The sequence below is a fragment of the Hyperolius riggenbachi genome, chromosome 2, assembly GCF_040937935.1.
Source record: "Hyperolius riggenbachi isolate aHypRig1 chromosome 2, aHypRig1.pri, whole genome shotgun sequence".
Classification (NCBI taxonomy): Eukaryota; Metazoa; Chordata; class Amphibia; order Anura; family Hyperoliidae; genus Hyperolius; species Hyperolius riggenbachi.
Genome location: NC_090647.1, coordinates 130,188,183 through 130,208,499, shown reverse-complemented (window position 1 = coordinate 130,208,499; position 20,317 = coordinate 130,188,183). Strand labels below are relative to the sequence as shown.

Here is a 20,317-nt window from a genome sequence, read left to right as displayed (position 1 = left end):
AGCAGGTAATTAGTGCACAGCTCTGTTGCGCTACTTTGCTATGTGGGAAGATGGTGTTGGGGTGTGTGTGTGTGTGTGTGGGGGGGGGGGTTATTAGCCACCAGGGAAGGTAGGCGGTGTTGGATTCAAGAAGGGGGCCCCATGCCAGTTTCATTGGTGGGTCCTGTCGACACTTTGCTCCTCTGGATGGGGAGGAGGTGTGCAATCATTTTTTTTCTGCTTATGATGGTGTTTCATTAAAAAAAAAAGTTTTATGTTTGGGTCCACTTATTCTTAGCATTCTTTTGTAATACGTTTTGGAAAGTTTGTACAGTTTTGCTGCAGGGTTGTCTTTATTTTTTTAAACAAGTTTAGTGTAGTGCTATGTATAATCACACAATGCAGATGTTTGCTGAAGAAAACTCATTTTATTTTTACATTTTTACCATAGTTTGTCCATTACTAAACAACAGGATATGTAGATGCAACATATCTCTTTCCATTTCCATAGGTTGAATTGGCCCAGGTATACGTTTGAATCCTCAGTGTTTGGCCACCCATTTTGACAGTGCACCTTGAAGAGACATTACAGTGCTTTCTGATCAATTTTTTAAAAATATGATTTAACTTTTTTTTTTTTTTGCAAAGTGAAAAATGTACATAACAACAAATAAATAACAAATAACATACTTATGTTAAAAAACATGTATTTGTGTTTGTTGTATTCTCTAACAAGAAAGAACAGCACTACCTTGAGTCATCTTCTGAAACAGTAAAGTTAATGAAATAAAGTTATAGGCGAATTAATAGAAGGAGCGCTGACAGGTGAAAATTGTTCTGTTTTTTTAAGGGGAAAAACCCTTGGAGGTGTAGTGGTTAAACAAAAACACTTTTGCAATGCAAAACAAAAACAAGCAAACAAACAAAGGTTGTATTGCACTGAACTTTTTTTTGGAGTACATAATAAAATATTGATGATACATTTCTTGCTGGGGAGGAAAGTTTATACTTCCCTTTTTTATAGACTTTTTTTTACCATTTTAATGTATTTTAATATGTTTTACGCCTCTGTTTTACCCATTTAAAACATTGGTGGAGGGTTTTACCCCCATCTTTCCAACAACTACAGAGAGCAACATCTTAATACCAAGAGGGGACGGGTCTAAGTTCTCCTCCTGCCATAAAAGTGGTTGCTTATCAGTAGCCCACATTTGTGAGTATAACCTCATATACTTGACACCTACATGATTTCTGGTCTAAAATTACTACACTAGATTGGGCTCTTTATTTTCTCTTTATATCCCCTAGGGTAAATGAGATTGGTAAACTAAGTTACAAAGTTAATGAATTGCTTAAAGCTCAGCCAGCAAGTGGTAAGAGGTAAAGGTGAAATATTCAGAGGTAATATTTCATATTTTACTAATAAAAATGTGAATGAATAAGTATTTCACTGTATAAATAGAATACAGAGCCATTCTGAAAATTCTAAAGGTGTGGGGTCTTCACTTCATAGCTTCTACAGTTACTAGTTGAAAACTTGAAAGTGGGGGGGGCGTGGCCTGCAGCCGCTCAAGCTGGACGTGTTCTGAGCGAGTTCTGCTCTCCCCGGCTGCATCGTAGCTAATCCAGGCATCTGACCGTAGTTACAGAGGTTGGTCTACGTGCCCCCTCTCTACGGGACCACCCTAGCACCCAGATGGGAGGCAAAGGAAAGCGACAGGGCGAGGATTCCGGCGCCGAGAGACCCTCTACAGCATGCACCCCGAAGGCCAAGATGGCGCCAAGCGCGAGCAAGCAGGAGGACTCAGACCGCGAGAACGAGTCCGATGGAGATAGCCGCTTCTCAGGTACGAGGGGTGCTCAGGCTCGCAAACAGAAGTCGGGGACCTCGGCAGACGGGTCCAGTGATATAGACACTCGAGATCGAGACTTACTAGATAAATTTAAAGCCATTCTGCAGAAGGAGCTGGCAGAGTCCTCCAGCAAGTTAGCCTCCCGCCTATGCAAAGAGATTAGGGAGTTGGGGGCTAGAACGAATGAATTAGAGAGGCGGATGGACAATGTGGATATAGTGATTAACAAACATGAGAAAGATATAGGAGTCGTGCAATCGAACCTCCAAGCATCCCACTCTCGCATGGAGGACTTATAAAACCATGCCCATAGAGGGAACTTACGAGTTCGAGGTCTCTCCCAGAAAGCATTACTGACCTTACTTCCACAGTCACAGCCCTGTTCCAAGAACTTGATCATACCATCCCTATCGAGAGGCTGGAGTTTGACAGGATCCACAGGGCGCTGGGGCCTCTGAGACCTGACGGCTCACCCAGAGACATTGTTATTAAGTTTACTTTCTACAAAACGAAGGAGACCCTCTACCAGGCAGCCAGAGATAAGGAAAAGCTGGAATTCCAAGGGCACCCATACCAAATATTTGCTGATCTTGCACCTGGAACGGCTCAAACTTTCTCTTCCAACTTTGTCCCCTGTACGTAGCCAGGGGAGCCAAAGATCCATGCGATCACAACCGCTATGGGAAACAGCCAGATCCCAACATTTAAGAAATCGGGACAAGAAAAAGTCGCTACCTTTGATAGCTTCAGACCCAGGCTGACTCTGGTTAATCTCTACAGGCCCAAAGTATAGGGCCGGTTGCTGAGTTTCCTTTGCCTTAAATTAAAGGGAAGGTTCAGGGACGCTGTGAAAAAAACAAAAATCCAAATCCACTTACCTGGGGCTTCCTCCAGCCCGTGGCAGGCAGGAGGTGCCCTCGTCGCGGCTCCGCAGGCTCCCGGTCTCCTCCGGTGGCGCGCCCGACCTGGCCAGGCCGGCTGCCAGGTCGGGCTCTTCTGCGCTCCAATGTGCGGCTCACTGGTACGTGCTGACGTCATCGGACGTCCTCCGGGCTGTTCTGCGCAGGCTCAGTAGTTCTGAGCCTGCGCAGTACAGCCCGGAGGACGTCCGATGACGTCAGCGCGCACCAGTGAGCCGCACATTGGAGCGCAGAAGAGCCCGACCTGGCAGCCGGCCTGGCCAGGTCGGGCGCGCCACCGGAGGAGACCGGGAGCCTGCGGAGCCGCGACGAGGGCACCTCCTGCCTGCCACGGGCTGGAGGAAGCCCCAGGTAAGTGGATTTGGATTTTTATTTTTTTCACAGCATCCCTGAACCTTCCCTTTAAGCTTTTTGCTCTCTGCCTTTACAGAGATTGGCATTTTTCGTATACACTACGCCACTAACCTTGACGTGTGGCCCTCTTGAAACAACTCACTCCTTTGTTTCCACACTAGTTAAAAATGTTGTAATTTAGCAGGTTAGACATGCTATTTCTAAAAAGGCTTGCTTTCAGATATGAGATTTATTTTTTCTTACTAGTATATATGATGCCTGGGAATTTTACAGATGCAATGGTCTATTTTCTAAAGGGTTGAATCTTCAGTCAAAAGCCTCATTTTTCCCAATTCAGCCACTCCTTCTTGGCTAGGCCTTGTCGGTCTGTTTTCTTTAGCAGAGATTGTTCAATCTATTCTAAATTTATTCTCTTTGCTACCGTTTTGCATTAACTGGCTTAAGGCTTTTGGCTGACTGCTTCAGATACTTATGATTTTTACTTTTTGTGCTTTATTCCCTTTTTCTTTCCTTTTATTTTTTATGTTTTCCTGGTTGATGACAACTCTAGAGTGTGGTCGGGGTGGGGGTTGGAGGGGGGGCACGGGAGTGACCCACACATTAAGTTTCGGTTTTGTCACGGTTGATGTGATGTCTTTAAACTGCATTTAATATGTTTATAATTACTATGTTTATAATCCATGCAGCCGGGGAGGGCCTCCTCCCCGGGTAGGCGCCAGAATTTGGTTACGCCTACTCTATGGCCTGGACTTGGTGTGTTTTTCCACCGAGCTGGAAGGCCCGAAGGTGATTTTGGTTTTCCTCTGTCCCTTCATTTTTTTGAAGGGTTCAGAGGCTCTGGGTTTCTTTACCTTTCCTCCCTCTTTACTCTTTTTCTCCCTTCTTTTCTTTCAGTTCTGTGCTTTGCTATCCCTCTCTCTTCCTTTTCCCCGAGACTCACGGCACGGGACTGCACCCTCGGCTCATCATTATATGGCCAAGAGCTGGCATCCACTGCCTTCTTTGGAGCTGTTTTATCCCCTACTCTGCACTAATAGTGTCAAAACCATACATGAACATGGATAGTCTCCCTTTGAAAATTATTACACATAATGTGCAGGGCTTCAACTCCCCACAGAAAAGAGGGAAAGTCTTCCACTATTATAAAGCTTGTCATGCAGATATTGTGTGTCTCCAGGAGACTAGGTTTTCTAAATCTAGTCTCACAGCCTTTCTCAATCGACACTTCCCTTTAGTCTATCATTCCTGTGCTCCTGACATGGTACGTGGGGTTACAATTGCTTTCAGGCGTAACCTCCCCTTTAAATGTGACTTCTCTTTACTTAACCCAACGGGGAGATACGTATTGCTGAAAGGAACCCTCTTTGACAGTAAAGTAACTATTGTATCATATTATGCTCCTAATCGGTTCCAGGACCGCTTTCTATCTCACCTTTTACAGGTTGCTCGCGACTCGTGTATAAGTTGACCCCTATACTTTAATTTAGTGAATTAGACCTACAGTACATGTCTAGACTTAGAGTCGAGGATATACAGTATAGTGACTTTTCAAACCAATAAATCATAGAAAAGTAGGGAGTCGAAGATGAGGGGGATACTTACACACTGTCAGGGCGAGTTATGTAACACAGACTAAACACCGCAAGATCAAATTCAGGGCTGCTTCCAACAAACAAGGAGCCCAGGCTCTTCAGGTAGGTAGACCACTTAAACTGAAATCCATATACATCAGGATAATTTGTCCACTGCAAAACAGAGAAATAAGTGTAATGAGTGCTCAGATATGAGAAAGAGGGATTCCGATTCTCATTAAAAGAATTATGAAGAGGACAGGTCATACCCCTTTATGATGATTTATGGTGTAAAGTTAATTACCATGAAGGCTTAATTTTGCAAAGCAGGTCATCTGGACGCATGCACGGAGGTGCATAGTGACGGTGCAGCCATAGCTTCAATGCCACAATCCACACCCCGCGTAAGGGTAATTTGGGATGAAATTCAGGGTGCGGGGCTTCTCCCTAAGAGTTGCTACGACTCAGAGTAGTAGTTAACGCCACCCTGTAATTCAGTGGCAGCAGGATGAGTCATCATTCAGCTCACCCTGTGCCAAACTGACCGGACGGCGTACTAATGCGTACACTAATTTTGGCGCTTTGTCCCACCAATGTAATATAGTCCTTTCACTGATGCATTTAATGCTTCTCTCATGTCGATTGCCTACACCTAATCATTCCCCATCTTCTTTTGGATGCCTAACCCTAACCTACACCCAATCTGATCCCCTCCCCTATGTAATGCTTGAATGCCTAATGAATAAAATCAAAAGCAGCAGTGCCAAGTACTGTTCCATTTTTCTCTGCTACATTTTAACTGCTAGAAAGTCCAGTGAGCATGACCAATGTTTTGCACATGATGGGTAGGGTAATAAACAGCGCAATGGAATCAGATGCCATAATTGTGTGTAAATACTTACAGGGCCTTTTGCGCTGTAACTTAAATAGTTGACATCACCAGCTTTTTCCTGTAAATAGAATCGCACCCAGTTGTGGAATCCAGAGATCTTCCCGCCGTGAATTTCACCTGTTTACAGGAAGCACCAGTTGGTAAGTTAATCAGAGTAAGACTATAAATCAGCACTACTGTCATAAGTACTAATATACTAATCAGGTCCAAATGTCCACATAAATGTATATGTATCGTAATTTCAGTGCTGGCTCACTTCATGCAATCCCTCCCCAGTACACGATGGCACAAAGATAGAAACACATCAAGCTTACCAGCTGCTGACAACCCACATTATACGGTTGTTAATGAAGCCTGTTGTTATCGTATCCCCATATCTCAGCACAATGGTCCAAGGTGACTACCTTGGCCTCCACTGGCTATGGCAATAGATTGTATTTCTACAACTCCTCTGCAGTCCCAACTCACGAATCAGACAGGGACCCAAATCACAGGGTACTCCAAGGTAAAAAAGCGCTTTATGTAAAAAAAATCCCAAGCAGGGCATTGAATATCGAGTTGTAGATTGCATGGCACCCTATTCGATACCCTGCTGGGGATTTTTTTTTTTTTTTTGCTAGTATGTGTCTTCTTTCAAGTTTCCTTTTACCATTCTTCCCCCACAACTTTATGTCATTAATTAATTTACATAGAGTTGGGTCATCCCTACTGTTTAAAGTCTTTTACGCATGCTCTATTAATGCCACCCTTAACGATTGTTGCTTAACTGATCACAGCTGAGCAGTGCATCCTGCTAATGGAGAGGGAAGGAGGGACAAAGAGGCGGCATATGAATAAGCAGCATTCGGCAGTGTATGTTAATAGAGCACAAAGGCATTGTTTGTAATTATTTGTAGAATTTTGTTTAGTTAGTAATAGTAATCCACTAAGGTGGAACATTTCACTGGTAATTGGTTATTTTATATGCATTTTCATTTGTAATAGTGCTCATGCCCATTGCATCCTCTCTATTATGGTGTACCTATTACATGCCCTGATTCCTTATAATTCTGGCACCTACCCCATACACCAGAAATAACTATATCATGTGCTACCCTATCACCCTGCCCCCCTTTCCTCCTCAAGCCAAGTGTCTATACTGCGCTTCTTCCAAGCCGTACTTCCCTAAGGATTGAGAATAATCACTGTTGGCAACTCTGATGTGTGTGAATGTGGCGTTTCAGAAGTCTCAAAGACAGTAAATGATTTGAACATAATTTAGGACCTGTGTTCTTACCAAAAAGTACACGTAACACAGAAGTTTGTTATTTTGGGCTCAGGAGGTATTTGAACTTGTTACACTAAAATTCCCCGCCCCAACCCCCCTCCCCCCCCCCCCCCCCCCCCCCGTGGAGCAAGGTATAGGTGCCCGCAGTATAGTTAGCCAGCTATAGGTCCCCCCAGTATAAGTAGCCAGGCATAGTTGCCCCCAGTATAGGTTAGCTAGGTAGGTGCCTCCTGTATGATGATGATGTTATCCATTCAGTTGTATCCGATTCTTGGTTTCTTGGTGATTCTATGGGTTAGCTCTCTCCATGCTGTCCAATCTTGAATTGAACCATTTCTGCCAGTTGCCTTAAACTCAATCCTGTGTCAGCTTTGATGGTGTCAAGCCAAAGCGTTCTCTGGTGGCCTTGTCGCCTTTTGCCTCTAGTATAGGGAAGCCCATATAGTTGCCACCAGTATAGGTTAGATAGGTAGGTGCCTCCAATATACGTAGTCAGTATAGTTGCCCTCAGTATAGGTTAGATAGGTAGGTGCCCCCTGTATAGATTAGATAGGTAGGTTCCCCCCAGTATAAGTTAGATAGGTAGGGGCCCCCAGTATAGGTTAGATATGTAGGTGCCCCGAGTATAGGTTAGATAGGTAGTTGCCTCCAGTATAGGCACAGCGGGGGGGGGGGGGGGGGAGCAGGTATAGCTATGCCCGCTCTCGATCCGCTCAATCTGGCTCCCTGGGCGATTGCACTATTTGCACGCCTCTAGAAACGGGGATGGTTGTAGAGTGCGCCAAATAAATATGCCTCAAGGGGTACTTAAAGGAAACCAGAGATGAACGCTTTGGCACAAAATAAACATATCCCTCAATAGATTTTACAAAATAAATACTATACCTGGTATGTTCGCCGCTCTGGTGTGCCAGTTTTTGTGTTTTTTACTATAACTCCACGCAAAACACAGTTCATCAGAAAAGCATATTATTTAGTGGACTTTGTGCAAATTGAAATCACCATTTCTAAAAACCTCTTATGACTAACAAATATAGATTTAAAAAACGTTTTTCAATATACATTAATTATTTTATTTCTGTAATTTGCTTATCAGTGATGTTTACTATATTCCTGACCAGGACACGTTACCTACAAGACTGGAGCTGTCACTTCCATGCCTAGAAATTACGGTAACTCTTTCAGGCAGCAAAATAAAAAAGTAAAACAGCCTTGGTTATTTTCTACTGTCATACATGTTTATCTCATCATGTCTTCATCGCTTCGGGTACACTTTAAAGAGGAACTGCCGCAAAAATCTTAAAATTGAAAACACATACAAATAAGAAGTACATTTCTTCCAGAGGAAAATGAGCCATAAATTACTTTTCTCCTATGTTGCTGTCATTTACAGTAGGTAGTAGAAATCAGACATGTTAAGATTTTCGCGACAGTTCCTCTTTAACTACCGGTACATATTATTCACAATAGGAGATACATAGTGTAAAAATGTTTCGAAACATATCTAAGATGGCATCTCTGCTTACCAAGGAAAATATGCTCAAAGCCTGAAGAATCCAAGGGCCCTTTGGTGCGGGTATACAGTCCAAACCACATCTCATGCAGGTCAGTCTTGAAGCTTGCAGCAGAAGTATAATAACCTGTGCATACAGGCAGACAATCATGGTATTTAATGGGTAATCATTTCTAATTCCACCAGACAGCAGCGACTGAATGTGTCAATCAATTCATCCTCCACCATTCTGCCTATAAGCCCCCTTCCACTCTACAATTCTGTATTAATCATTAGATGTTAGATTCAATGGAGTGTGAATCAAACTAAAATCAATTCAAAACCTTAGTAAATCAGTTTTATTCATATTTCCAATATGGAGTTGATCAGGGAAAGCAGTCATTTTTATAAATCTGGGGTACGAAGGAGCCACAGGGAATTGAGGGTCGCATAGCTTTGTACTGCATCAATTAGTACCAAGCTGGCAATGTCGGTGGATTTTTCCTGAATTCTGATTTAAGCTGGTTCAAGGTAGTTAAATGATCACTAATAGTAATGTATTATTTGTGGAATCAGGTCATTGTTGCAAAAATTAAAGAAGAATGTTATTGTATATATCTTAATGAATAACATTGCTTATTTTTTACACTGTTAATTTATAAATGATTTAGTTGGTGTTTGATGCAATGTAGTAGGGTATTTGCCGGCCCCAGAAGCAGTTTAAATGGTGCTGAGAGTCCAATATGGTGAGAGGTCCATCAAGCTTCCCGAAAAAGTCCTGAGCATTCGCACTATCCACATAGGACTCAACCTTTAAAGAGACTTTGTAACAAAATTTTCAGCCTTTTTTCTACTATCTTACAAGTTCCTATATTTATTCTAAAGTGCTCTGGCTTACAGCAGCCTTTTTTAGTTGCTCCATTGCTGTAATAAATCAAATTTACTCTCCTTTGTCAGGCTTGTCGCCCAAAGAGGAAGTGGCTGTAATTGTTTACAGACAGGAGGTTACACTGATAGCCCTGCTCTGAGTCTCTTTGAGTCTTTCACAAGCTGAAAACTGAAAAGCAGAGCTCACACATTCCCTGCTCTCAGTAACTCAGTATCATCTACTGATAAAAGCTGATAATTGTGAGAAGCATAGCTTATAGACTATTGCAGAATGCAGACACGTACCTGCTATCAGTATTCACTACTAAAGATTGCAGCATTCTTTACAAAGTAAAACTTCTAAACTATGAAATAAACTTTAAAGGCTGAATTTATTGTTCCATAATATAACCTTTCATGGAAACTGTAAAGTAGTTTACAGGTACATGCAATATTATGATGAACTTCCTGTTTGGCAGCCATATTTTTTGTTTAAAAAAACAGTTTATAAAACAGCTTCTTTGGGGCAGGATCGTGGTGGGGAGCAGCGATGTGACAGAGGGGGACAGGAGATGAAAACCTACAGGCTAGTATGTTTAGTTATATGAGGTTTTTAGGTTACAGATTCTCTTTAAAAGTGGAATCAACAACTCTGTATTCCATGTACAAGCGGTGATATAGCACATAAACAGCTGTTTGTGTGCTGTATCACCGCTTGTACATGGAATAAAGAGTTGTTGATTCCACTTTGAAGGGTCGAGTCCTATGTGGATAGTGCGAATGCTTAGTCAGTGTTTGCCCACCGTAAAATCTCACCTCATCCTAAATTACACTCCTAAATGTATCAGTGCTGTTGGCATCTTTACTGCTGGCAATATGAATCACCGTGTTTTTTTCCCCCTCTGTGAAGTGATCAAGAACATCACATGATCTCCCAAGGTGCTTTGGGGAGAAGGCTGCTTGACATTATAGCCTAGGCTACACATCACTAGGAAGGTAGGGTTACACATCAATATACAACAATACCTGCTATAGATATGAGAAGCCTTTCTGATGCTGAAACCAGGATAACAAAGATAAAAAATGGTATACTGAATTTATTACATTCTGCTATATTTAATTACATGTTTTTTTTTTAGGGTAAACTCAAATATGATTAATTGTGTGTCTTTGTAATTTGCACATCATTACTTTTTACATTTTGTTAATGTATCTGAATACTCAAAATGGATGTGTTTACTTAAAGAGGAGCTGTTAGGTATAGGGTCTCAGAGAAAAAAACCACATATATCAGTAGCTAAATATTGGCTGTACTTACATTACATATGCATTTCACTGTCCACGTTTGGATTTCACAGAATTTTTATATAGTATATGCAGAGAATGATGCTCCTGACAGCTCATGGCAGGTTCCATGTTTGTCTGTCTTGTATGAAGTCAATTGTGATGTAATATCCTCTCTTACCTTGCTTCCTGATGATTCGACTCACAAAAAAGATCAGGATCAAAGATCCTAATGGTTCATGATCCGGACAACACTACTGTGCAGTGAATATTAATTAGCCATGTAGCTAGGAACAATAGCGGACTCACGCAGTATACTCTAATGGAAAATGTGCTGTGAGTTAGGCTGCTGTTACAAGCTGCTGTAACATGAGCCTGTAACTTCCCACTGTGAAAGCAGCCTTAGGGCGGGATAGGGAAATGAAGGGGAGGACCAAGGGAGTGCACCGGGGAGAAGAAGCAGCCCCAGAATGCTTTGCAGTATCTGTTATGTGTCCTGCCAGCCTCCTTAGGAGCTTGGGAATACAGAGCCTTGCTGTTCAGCACACATCACAGTAAGAGAGATTTTTAACTTCAGTATTGCCTTTTTGGCTTCCTTCTAAACTGTTTAACACAGGAGAATAGAGGTTTAAATTAGCTTTTGCAGCCTGACAGTTATTCTTTAACAGTAAGGACTGGTTCCATGGCTGTTGTAAAGTGTGGAGGGTTTGCTTAAAGGACTGACCTGAGAGGCATATGGAGGCTGCCATATGGTTTCCTTTTAAACAATGCACATTGCCTGACTTTCCTGCTGATCCTCTGCCTCTAATACTTTTTTAGACATAGGCCCTGAAGAAGCATGTAGATCAGATCCTTGACTGAAGCCTAACTGGTTTTGCCACATACTGGTTTCCGGTATGTTATTCAGACACTACTGATGCATGAAAGATCAGCAGGCCTGCCAGGTAATTGGTATTGTTTATAGTGAAATAAATATGGTAGCTTCCATATCCTGATTAAGTCATTTGTCCTTTAACCGTAACAGGAGCTGTAGTCACAGTGCATCACATACATCCACATGAAATGGCCCTTAGAGGTACATGTGATCCAACTTATAGAAAGATGATGGGCAAAACTTTATTGAAACCTTATTTAAACATATTTACCTTGAGAAACTAAGAAATTGGAAAGGAGGCTGAATATAGAAGTCTTGAAGACCTCATCAATGAATGCATTTTGCTCTGTTATCTCTTCACTGGGCACTAACTCTGCTGTTCCTGTAGTACTCAAATAATTGTCAAGCAGAGCAATAAATCGGGAAAAAGTAGGGCGAGAAAACAGCTTAGCCTCATTCACATAGCCAAAAACCCTAGAAGGAAAACAGAATTCAGTAAACAGAGGCCTCAAAACAATATTCCTGAGTTATGGTTTTATTTAGTATCTTGCTATCTAGCCAGAATTTTGATCCTCCTTGATTTGCCACTTGATTGAACAATTGAAATAAGTACTTAAAAATAGGTTTAAAAAAATCAAACTAATTTTGAGTATTATTAATAGTATTTTGAAAATAAGATATTTTCTACCTATCCAATATGCCTTTCATATGCCCCTAACGCAACACATCATGTTAGCTTTGAAGTTGGACGTTACATTGCACTGCGTTATGCGTCTCTTGATGCGTACGTGATGCGTACTTTTTGACGCATACGGATAGAACGAATGCAGCACATTTAAAAAAAAACAAAAAACATCACTGAGCATGTGCAAACAGTCTAACGCAGCCAAATACAAGTATAACGCACAGCACGCTGCACTTTCATTTAACGTGCAGCATTATACTCAAACACAACGTGGGCACTGTGAACAGCATATTGACTTTTCATTGCAGTGAGTTGGGCTGCATTACAGGCTGCTGTAACCTGCGGCTGTAACGTCTCACTGTGAAAGCAGCCTAAATGTTACATAGTGTCTTTTTTGACATAATTTTGTTTTTTCAGTGCCAAGCCATCAATGCTCCGCTCTTCAGCTTTTTGGCAGAAAAAGTGCATGTGTTTTTTTTGTTTTGCATTAATGTGTGAATTTTCACATGCAGGTTTCCACCGCGTGAAAAAATTTGCACACAAATGTGAATTTTAATGTGAAAAATGCATGCAAAAAGAGTAAACCAAGTTTTCAACTTTTTTCCCTGGATGAATAAGACTTGTCCATACGCTTAGGAAGGCTTTGATGTCCAAAGGTGTGATTTAGTAACTTTTTATACTTATTTTTTAGTACTTTTTCAGTTGCTAGCTGTTAAAAAAGGTATTTTACAGATAAGATACAAGTAAATAAATATCCGGAGAGATTTATTAATATAAGAGAGAATTATTAATCTTGTCCGTGGTTCTTGACATACTGGAAAGTCTTTAATAAAAGTTAAAAATTAAAATCACTTTTGTTTGTTTACCTGTCTTCCTTAAATTATTGTTATTTTCGCATTTTTAGTTATGTAAACCTCTAAACTTTTGATATTTGCATAGATCTAAAACAAACATTTAATCTTCACAAAAAGCATAACAGAGGTAGCCTGTGTGCAGACAGTCATCAGCTTACTTTTGAGATGCGTAGTCTGTTCCGGAGCTAGTCTGGGTGCTGGCAGCGAGGTATTGCAGATTCAGAGTGACATCACCGCTGCCAGCTTTGTTTACATCTGATGAATACAACTGCTCGACTAGATTGGTGATCTCATCATTGGTGGCTGCTAGCAGTCCTGCTTCTCCATCAACAATTTCTCCTGGTGTTAAACATGAAAAACAAATATATACTGTGATACATCAAAATCTTACAATCAGGGCTGAGACACACTGCAGAGTACTTTTCGATCCGTTTTAGTTATTAAAAACACACTCCCACTGACTTGCATTAAAATTGCAGCAAAACTGCCCTCATCTCAATTTTTTAAAAAGCGATTTCACTGCGATTTTAAGTCAATGGGAGCCTGTTTTAAAAACAAAAAATAGATAGAAAAAGTGCTCTGCAGTGTGTCTCAGCCCTAAGAGTATATAATTCTCTTGCATATACATTAGTTAATTATAGAATGGGTTAATAAGTATTATTAAAGCTCTTAACAATCTGAAAGCTGTTGTAACTTAGCTCTTTGATGACCGGGGACTATTTCATAATTGGGTGACCAGGGCACCTTTTTTCATTTCACAGTGATAGAAAAAATGCTGCAGGATATCCATTTTCCAGCATGCAAAAATTGACATTAGATGTGAACGAACCCATTGATTTACATGGGCTATCTGTTTTAATGCAAATTTGCGTGCAGCACAACACATGCAAAGTACTCAAGTGTGAATCAGATTAACCTCTGAGCCTGCTCCAAAAACAGCCCTTCTAAAACAACATATTTCCTAAACGTCTACTTTTTTGGAAGCAATGAGGCAGTCTTTAAGGTGCAAGGTGCATTTTGTATGGTGGATGTGTTTAATTTTTTTTGCATACTAAAAAGGGATATATAGCATTTAAACATGCACTAGGCTAAGGCATACTGATTATGCCGTATGTATATCTTCTTTTGAAATAGCTATTGAAACATTTTAACTTGAGTGGTCTAGTTTTTGACACTTCACTGGAAAGTAAATCATATAATATTTGATATTTTCCATTATTTACCATGTGCCCGTGGAACCCAAAATATACCTTAAAATAATTTTATTAAAGGCAGAACGTTAGGTTAAATACTAACATGCACATGTTACAGTCCTTAGAAATATTATTTTTTATTATTTACAAGCCAAATTCATGCCATGCTAAAGTGCAAATGGCTCTAGGGAGATCTGGGGATAATATATATATAAAATAGCCAGCAGATGATTAAATAAAACCACTGCTGACCAACTAATTGTCAACTAGTGGCATTAATTTACTAGTGCAGATTCCACTTTCTGGATAAGTGATGACTTGCATCTCAGGAGAATGTTCTGCCCATCTGTAGCTATTACAATGAATAATAATTATATTGATTTTTTAACAATGTCCTTAAATATGGCATGGTTATAAACCAATTTCACTGATGATAATGTCATATTGAATTTAACTGGCAATAGTGTAGTTACATTAAATATTATTATTATTATTATTACGGTATTATTAAATAAGTGTAAAAACATCTCACGTGGTTGTGGCAGGTACGCTCCATAGATGAGGCATGGCAGGAACACTAGAAGAGCAAACAAGGCCTTCATGGTGCAGTAACGGCAGTCAGAAACTTGCCTGGACACTGCCTGATACCTTTTATAGAAAACCTGTACAAGAAATCTAGTGGGGGTGGGACATGCACACAACTGACCTTGCTTGTCTCGTAAACTCAGTCAACTGTAGGAATTGTACAAACAAACCCAGGAACTACATGAACTTTCATGCTGGATTCCACTGTTGCAGAAAACAATTATTATTGTTTTTATTATTATTTTTGATTTATAAAACTCAAGGCCTATCCACACTGAAAGTGGTGCAGAGTGGTGAACACCCCCTCCCCAATGTTGACTGGGCTTCCCATTATTAAATGACCAATCACAGCACTTGTGGAGTCCCTTCCCCAATGTCGACTGACCTCCCTATTGATACATGACCATTTACATCACATGTAGAGCATATACACTAATCTAGGTCTAAAAAAGACTTGAGACCATGAAGTTCAAGCTCTAATTGTCATGTCAAAGCAGCTGGTGCCGATTAGAACCGGTCCAACTCCACTCTGCATACGAATTGCAGCAAACGTTGCATCAATGAACAAAAATGAGCATCTCTTTGATCATGTCTGTTCACTTTATTCAATAGGGCAGTGCTACTTCCTGTTCCACCATTACGTGGGAATGGGCCCTTATGAACCAGGAGGTTGAAGTTTCTTATTTGTATCAGATTACCTGTACATTGTTTGACATGCTTCTAAAGGATTCATAGGGAGCTTCTCATTGTCTCAGTATTTAATAATCATAACAAGTTTTATGTTTTAGCAAATAATATATGTTATAGCCAAACAAACCCAAGATAGTAAGTTTAGTTATTTAAAAGCATATTTATAATTTCAGTCAGTCTGCCAGTCCATCCTATCAGTCAATCCTGCCTCTTCCACACTGCAGGGTTCATTCTCTTGTTGTTTTCCATCAGCAGTGGAGCAATCACAGGGGTTGTGACCTGGTGAGGCAAGGTAGTGGCCCATTCTCCTTGTGGGGTGCTTTGATGAAAATCATTAGTCACTTAAACTCCATACCCTGGGAGAGCCTACACCTACCACTTGTGCCAGGATCAAAAGGGCCCTGACAGATTCGATTGCTTTCTTCTTTCCAAAGAACAGCTTCTCCTACAACTTTGTGTCAGGCTTCCTCCAAATTCACTAGGTTAATATTAGTGTATCTTGGAGATTATTGGTTGTTCTTTCCTCCAACAAGCACTAAACAAAACTACTAAACAGAAGTGGATCCTATGGGTAACAGTATCCATTGGCATAAGGAAAAATACAGACCCATGGCAGGGGCAAGAGCAGGAATGGCGTGAGGATGGGCTGGGAGGCGTAGAAGGGATTGAGGGAAGCAGGAACAGTAAAAATGATGAGGCACTCAACACTGGAGGGCCTCAACAACCAAAATGGACATGTGTAAAACTTCACTTTTAATAGTAGCATGTAAAATATAATGTGAGTATAAAAACTCAGTAAAACGGTGAAAAGAACCCACAAGGTTGGAAAAGTAAATAACAACTAACTGAAGCCACCTAAAGATACAGGTATAAAGAGATAAAACCCACTGAATTGCAAGAAGGTTGGTACAGAGCCTGTACAAAGCTTTAACAAATTTAAAGGGACTCCGAGCAGTGCAGAAACTATGGAAAGATGCATATCCTTTAAAGGAAAACTTAAGGCAGGAAAAAAAAATGACATTTACTCACCCGGGGCACCCCTCAGCCCCCCGAAGCTGTATGGTGCCCCCGCAGCCCCGCTCTGATCGTCCTGTCCCCGCCGGCGGCTACTTCCGGGTTCGGCGACAGCCGCCGACAGGCTGGGAACGTGGCTGATTTTCCGCGTTCCCAGCCGCTATATCACCCTCTATGCTGCTATAGCGTATATATATATGCTATAGCAGCATAGAGGGGTGATATAGCGGCTGGGAACGCGGAAAATCAGCCACGTTCCCAGCCTGTCGGCGGCTGTCGCCGAACCCGGAAGTAGCCGCCGGCGGGGACAGGACGATCGGAGCGGGGCTGCGAGGGCACCATACAGCTTCGGAGGGCTGAGGGATGCCCCGGGTGAGTAAATGTCATTTTTTATTCCTGACTTAAGTTTTCCTTTAAAGCTCTCTTTCTCCTCTTTCCAATGATATATAAACCGCCGCCCTATGCCTTTTAGTTTTCGCTATTTTTGCGATTGAAATTGCCGCGGCCGTGATTTCGATCGCGAAAATAGAGAAAACTAAAAGGCATAGGGCGGTGGTTTAGGTGTCGCCAGAAAGAGGAGAAAGAGAGCTTTAAAATGATATCCATCTTTCCATAGTTACATTGTATTACACAGGGCGACTTTTTCTCAAAGTCAACAGCTCCATTCAGCAGAAAAAGTCGCCCTGTGTAATACAATGTAACTATGGAAAGATGGATATCATTTTAAAGCTCTCTTTCTCCTCTTTCTGGCGACACCTAAACCGCCGCCCTACGCCTTTTAATTTTTTCTATTTTCGCGATTGATATCGCGGCCACGGCAATTTCAATAGCGAAAACTAAAAGGCGTAGGGCGGCGGTTTATATATCATTGGAAAGAGGAGAAAGAGAGCTTTATAATTATATGCATCTTTCCATAGTTTCTGCACTGCTCGGAGTCCCTTTAAAAGAATCAAAGCTCAAAGAGGGTTGATAATATATGAGTCTGCCGCAACTCAATTAAAAATTTAAAATGTATGCAGTGAAGAAGGATAAGGAATGGTCTCTCCATGGTGTCTATTGAAAAGATGTGCATATATCTCATAACATAAATCATAAAACAATATATTGTAACACAAGTAGCTAGGCATTCTAATAAGGACTGAACTTAAAGGACAACTGAAGCTAGAAGAATATGAAGGCTGCCATATTTATTTTCTTTTAAAGTGTAACTGTCAGGCATAAAATCAAAAATCTATTCTTTATTTTTACCTGGTAAACAAGTAATAAGGATGCTAATGCGGCAATCCAAAAGTTAAAAATCACTATTACTTTTCTTGTTGATAAATGATCATTCCCCAGTTTACCTGATTTTTATTTGGTACATTGTCGCACAAAGGGAGTTGCAGGGCATGCCGGGTTGTCTTTTTTTGCTTCTTTACTTCCCCCTCAGACTTAACTAATGCAGCCTGATTGGCTGAAGCCTCTTTCCCACCTGTTTTCCCCTCCCACACCTCTGTTCCTCTCTGATTGGTCAATATTTCTCATGCTGAGACAATGCACTTTATATTGCAGAGCTGGGTGGGAGTACCTGAAGACTGGGAGGAGGCCGGCAATGGATACACAATCAGGCAGAGGAGAGTAAGGGAGGAAATGACATCAGTATTGGCTTCAAGATAGATACAGTTAAAATGGAGAATCCTAAGAAGGATTTTCTCTTTTTTTCTACAGAAAAATGACAAAATCAAAATGTGGACAGTGCAATACATAGGTTTTGTAAGTAGAGCAAGTACAGTATTTATCTACTTATATATGGTTGTTTTTTTCTGAAATAGTGTGGCTGACAGCTCCTCTTTAAACAACACCAGTTGCCTGGCAGCCCTGCTGTTCGGAGGTGCTGGATAGTGTACTGGTTAAGTGCTCTGCCTTTGACATGGGTGACCAGGATTTGAATACTGGCTAGGGTCATTTCCTATTTAGAAAGAAGTCCTCCGGTAAGACTTCCTAATACTGCAGGGTGGCCCCTTGAGCATGCCCCTGCAGCTCCTGAGTCCAACAGGAGAAAAGCGCTATACAAATTTTAGTATTATTATTTATTTGGCCTCAGTAGTGTCTGAATCACACCGGTGATTGGTTAGGAATTTTGTATGATGTTAGTATGAGCAGAAAATAGTTTGTATAATAATTTAAGAGTGAAAATAGGCGCCAGCAGGATAAAAAGTACTAAAAAGTTTAAAATTCCTCAGGAGGTAGTGGTGGACTCGCCTCCTTGAAGTAGACAAGATACTGTCAGCTTTTTAACAACAACAGGTTTATTTATATACTCCAGACAACCATGCAACGCGTTTCGCATGTGTATTCCCGCTTCCTCAGGCAATAACAAATAGGAGTACACGCAGTACAGTCTCAAGGTCACGATAAGCGCCTCTATTTATTTGGCCTCAGTAGTGTCTGAATCACACCGGTGATCGGTTAGGAATTTTGTATGATGTTAGTATGAGCAAAAAATAGTTTGTATAATAATTGTTTGCACTATCCCTAGGGAAATAGAAGTGACTGATTACTCTTGAGCTTGATTCCCTCTGCCAGTTGATAATTTCAGTACACCTCATATTGGAACGCCTGCTAACTTATCTTACATTGTACCATTATAATATTTATGTCAAGGGAAAAATGTATGTACATTGTTTTTAATAGATTTTGGAGCTCTGTTGGAACATGCATGATGAGTAAAGCCATTGTTGACATTACATGTAATGGGGATGAAGTAAGTGTAAGCAGGCACGGCAGAAGACAATGCCAATGTTAGTAGCAGTAAGTAGTATGATCAGACAGCATGAATAAGTAATGAATCCAGTAATGCATCAGTGAGTGGCGACAGGAGCAGAGCTTTCTCAGAACAAAATCTAACAAAGGAAACGGGAAAAATCTGATCACATTAGCAAGTAATATACAATAAATGTTTACATGGCTATCTATGCCTCTCTGCTCACATGTGGTTTACCATATACAATACAGTGTGTACGGCAGGCATTTTGAAACAATCCTATGAGTGTAGCAGAGCATCTCTGTTGGGAAAACTCATACTGGCATTATCTATAATGCACTGATTAATTTAGCAGTATCGTCACAGAGGTCTAACTGCTGTACCATAAGCCAAGCATCCTATGCAGTGAATATGCAAATCCACAAGGCAGCTGTAGGATGGGGTCCAGTAAAACACACATGCATGGCAGCTGCAGGATGGGATCCAGTAACATACACATGCATGTAAATCCACAAGACAGCTGCAGGATGGGGTCCAGTAACATACACATGCATGTAAATCCACAAGACAGCTGCAGGATGGGGTCCAGTAACACACACATGCATGTAAATCCACAAGGCAGCTGCTGGATCAGAATCAGAATCAGAATAATTTATTTCGCCGAGCATGACTGGGTCATGTCCGGAATTGTTTTTGGCCCAATACAGTACAATACATATCGCTCAGGAGGAAAAAAAGGAAAACATAGATAGATAGAGACATGGATGGGGTCCAGTAACACACACATGCATGTAAATCCACAAGGCAGCTGCAGGATGGGGCCCAGTAACACACACGTGCATGTAAATCCTCAAGGCAGCTGCAGGATGGGGCCCAGTAACACACACATGCATGTAAGTCCACAAGGCAGCTGCAGGATGGGGTCCAGTAACACACACATGCATGTAAATCCACAAGGCAGCTGCAGGATGGGGTCCAGTAACACACACATGCATGTAAATCCACAAGGCAGCTGCAGGATGGGGCCCAGTAACACACACATGCATGTAAATCCACAAGGCAGCTGCAGGATGGGGTCCAGTAACACACACATGCATGTAAATCCATAAGGCAGCTGCAGGATGGGATCCAGTAACACACACATGCATGTAAATCCACAAGGCAGCTGCAGGATGGGGTCCAGTAACACACACATGCATG

At 41.3% G+C, this 20,317-nt stretch overlaps 1 protein-coding gene across 1 annotated transcript; it reads right to left on the bottom strand.

Moving 5' to 3' along the window:
- Nucleotides 1–387: 387 nt before the first annotated feature.
- LOC137544867 (uridylate-specific endoribonuclease D-like) lies at nt 388–14,687 on the bottom strand. The gene is made up of 7 exons (XM_068265964.1): nt 14,618–14,687; nt 13,051–13,231; nt 11,625–11,827; nt 8,363–8,476; nt 5,580–5,686; nt 4,709–4,851; nt 388–553 (listed from the first exon to the last, which is right to left on the bottom strand). Exons 1-7 carry the CDS (start codon nt 14,685–14,687, stop codon nt 442–444), a joined length of 930 nt encoding a protein of 309 aa, XP_068122065.1. The 3' UTR covers nt 388–441.
- Between the last annotated feature and the right edge of the window lie 5,630 nt (nt 14,688–20,317).